At 57.4% G+C, this 3,677-nt stretch overlaps 1 protein-coding gene across 1 annotated transcript; it reads left to right on the forward strand.

Moving 5' to 3' along the window:
- Positions 1-1,322: 1,322 nt before the first annotated feature.
- Positions 1,323-2,580, forward strand: ACTL9 (actin like 9; the record flags this gene model as incomplete). The annotated part of the gene is made up of 1 exon (XM_082381970.1): positions 1,323-2,580. The coding sequence occupies exon 1, from the start codon at positions 1,330-1,332 to the stop codon at positions 2,578-2,580; it is 1,251 nt and encodes a 416-aa protein (XP_082238096.1). The 5' UTR covers positions 1,323-1,329.
- Between the last annotated feature and the right edge of the window lie 1,097 nt (positions 2,581-3,677).

Raw genomic sequence — 3,677 nt, forward strand, 5'->3', positions numbered from 1 at the left:
GGTTATTATGTGAGGTAATGGAGGTGTTAACTAATGCTACAGTGGTATTCATTTTGCAATATATAAGTGTATCAAATCATCGCACTGTACACCTTAAACTTACCCAGTGTTATATGTCAATTACATCTCAATAAACCTGGAAGCAGGGGGACTGCCTGGACCCTCAATAAATAGCTGAGTAAATGAAAATTTCCAAAAACATGTATTAGATCACACAAAAAATAATTAATTTAATAAAAACTCAACATCACTCTTTGGTCAGGATAGTAAATCTCAACACAGCTAGGAAGTAAAGCCTCCTCACTTTGATATCCCTGTGACTCATTCAGCACTAGTCTCGGTAATTTCTAGCACTCCACACAAATACACACACACAGATTTTTATTTGTTTATTTGTTTTAACTAACAGGTCATACCTATCACCACAAAAACAGTTTTCAAAGCAACTCCTGATCCATTGTGGAGCCTGCTGTCCTTTGTCGAACGTGTCTTCCTCTCAAATGCATCCCCCTTTTATCTACCCTGAAATCCCCCTTTTGTATTCCACGGACACCCCCTTCCACCAAGAGGAAGCAGATAAAGTCCCTGGAGTGAAGGCAGACACCTCCTACCACCACCAGGTGGTAGAGAGAGGGAGGAGAAATCAAGGAAGACTTACAGGAGGCAGTGGTGTCCTGCTGATATTTGAAGAGCAAATTCCTGCCCTGCAGGAATGGAATGGGAAGGCTGCTCCGGGAAGCAGGAAGAGCAGAAGTGTCAAAGAATCTAGTATAGGGGTGTCTGTGCCTCTCCTTGCCCCCCACCCCGGGCTGGCTTCTGTTTCCTCTTGGAAACCAGAAAGCCACTCTAAAGCCAACTACTTTCAAATTAATATTTGAAGGATTAATACATTAATATTCTAAGGAGGTCTGTGACCAGCTCTCAGATACCACACTATAAATAACTTCAAGACAAGGCACCAAGAGAAGGATTCCTGGGTCTTACCGGGTTCTGAATCAGGGAACTGGGTCAGAGGTCCCTCTTTGGGAGCCTTCTATCCTGCTCCTTCTCCAGATTTGGCACTGGGGGTGGGAGGGGGGCGGAGGGGAACCCAGATTAAATACTCTGGGAGCTTTCTGGAGCAAGGAAGGGCCCACCCTTACACCCCACCACCCCACTCCTGCATTGTGAGCGGCAAAATGATGTCATAGACCAGCGGCCCGGCCCCCTCTCCCTCCCTCCGCCTGTGCTTGCCCCAGGCCTTGACTCAGCCTTTTCTCTCCACACCCCCCTCACCCCAGAGGAAAGTGGTCTGCCTTGCCAAGCAACCCACACGACCACTTAACAGCCATGGATCCAAATCGGGGCAACCCCCCGGGGCCCCAGACCTCCCCAGAGGCCCCCAAGCCTAGCCTGAACCCCTGCTCAATCCTGGCGAACAATACCATGCCGCAGGACCCCCCCAGCATGGTGGGCGACAGGTTGCCCCCAAAGACCCGGGCGGTGGTCATCGACATGGGCACAGGCACCTGTAAGGTGGGCTTCGCGGGGCAGGCCCGGCCCACCTACACCGTGCCCACCGTCGTTGGCTGCCAGCCCAAGAAGCCGACCACCACCGGGCCGCCGGTGCTGGAGGCGTTCATCGGCGAAGCAGCCCGCACTCGCCCCGAGCTGATGCGGGTGCAGCCCATGCGGAACGGCATCGTGGTAGACTGGGACGCAGCCGAGCTGATCTGGCGCCACGTGCTGGAACACGACCTCCGCGTGACCCCCCGGGACCACCCGCTGCTGTTCTCCGATCCGCCCTTCAGCCCCACCACCAACCGCGAGAAGCTGGTGGAGGTGGTTTTCGAGTCGCTGGGCTCCCCCGCCATGTACGTGGCTTCCCAGTCAGTGCTCTCCGCCTACGCGCACGGGCGGGTCAGCGCGCTGGTGGTGGACGCGGGCCATGCGGTCACCTACACGGTGCCCGTCTTCCAGGGCTACAACCTGCCTCACGCCACACAGCGCCTGGACCTGGCGGGCACCCACCTGACCGCCTTCCTGGCGGAGATGCTGCTGGGCTCCGGCTTGCCCCTGGGGCAGCAGGACCTGGACACGGTGGAGAACATCAAGCGCCGCTACTGCTATGTGGCCTCCGACTTCCTAAAGGCACAGGCCCGGCCCGAGGGGGAATGCCGCCAGACCTTGAAGCTGCCTGACGGGCGGACGGTCACGCTGGGCAAAGAGCTGTTCCGGTGCCCTGAGCTGCTGTTCAGCCCCCCCGAGATCCCAGGGCTGTCGCCCGTGGGCGTCCCCACCATGGCGAAACAGAGCCTTCAGAAGGTGCCGCTGGAGGTGCGGACCGACGTGGCCCAGAACGTGCTGCTCTGCGGGGGTTCTTCACTCTTCGCCGGGTTTGAGGGTCGCTTCCGCGCTGAGCTGCTGCGTGCTCTGCCCCCAGAGGCCCACGTGGTAGTGGCGGCCCAGCCCATCAGGAGTTTCTCCGTGTGGATCGGCGGCTCCATCCTCGCCTCGCTGCGCGCTTTCAAGTTCTGCTGGGTCCTGCGGGAGCATTACGAGGAGCAGGGGCCCCACGTCGTGTACCGCAAATGCTGCTGACCTGGGGCAGGGGTGGGTGTGGACGCTGCGGGGATGGGGGGAGTTATGGGCAGTAAAGTTTCTGCTACCCAGCCGGCTCCGTCCTGCCTTCCCCCAGGGCCTGGCCCGGTCCACTGCTGGACCCACCCAGATGCGCCTGGTTCTGACCCCACAGACCCACCCGCCCTGGTGGGTCACCTCCCAAGACATCCCTGGTTCTGCCCTGCCTTGACTCACCTCCCAGGAGCCATCCCCTGAGACACCCCAGTTCTGACTCCCTGACCCTCCATCCCCCACGATCAACCCCCGTACACACACACACACACACACACACACACACGCACACACACACACCACCATGTGCTAACCCTGTCAAAGCCATCTCCCACAATCCTAGTCTCCCACCACACTCAGGTTGGGATCCCCTTCCCAAGCCCACTCCAAAGATATCCTGGTTCTCAGCACCCCAAATCCACCCACTCTTTGGTTTCCCGGGTCTGATTATCCAAAGTTCTCTGACAGCCTGATGTTCTGAACATCCCCCCACAAGTGCTGCATCCCCACACCACCACAAAGATCCAAATTCTGACCCTCAAGGGTCTCCCCTACAACGGCACACTAAAGGATCCCCCAGTGTTCAAAGTCCATCCCCCAAGTTCCACCCTCCTCCAAAGCTCTGACCTCCCTACATGATTTGTTTCCCCAAACTCCTTCCATCCAGAAGCTCCCACATCCCATCCCCCATCTTTACCCCCAAAGAACACCAAGTTCTGAGACCCCCAAAGCCCCCAAGATGGCCCCCTCTGTTCTCAGCCCACCCCCCCACCCCACCTTGCTCTGTAACTCCTCCAGAAATACTCCCACGCGGTTTCTCAGTGCATCTCCTGACCCCGTTCCTCAGCTCCTGGAACATCCTCCCAGGAAGGCTAGGGCCCCCAGGACCATCGTGTGATGACCCCAGTAATGCACCTGTGTTCTGAATCCCCCAACTTCCTCCCCAAAGACATTTTCCCAGGGTTGCCCTCTGGTGAACCCCAGGACACCCCACCCTGGTGTTCTCAGACTCCTGGAACTCACCTCCAGGACCAGCCACAAGGTCCCATCCCATTAATTGAGAC

This window comes from Balaenoptera borealis, assembly GCF_965194805.1.
Source record: "Balaenoptera borealis genome assembly, chromosome: 2".
Classification (NCBI taxonomy): domain Eukaryota; kingdom Metazoa; phylum Chordata; class Mammalia; order Artiodactyla; family Balaenopteridae; genus Balaenoptera; species Balaenoptera borealis.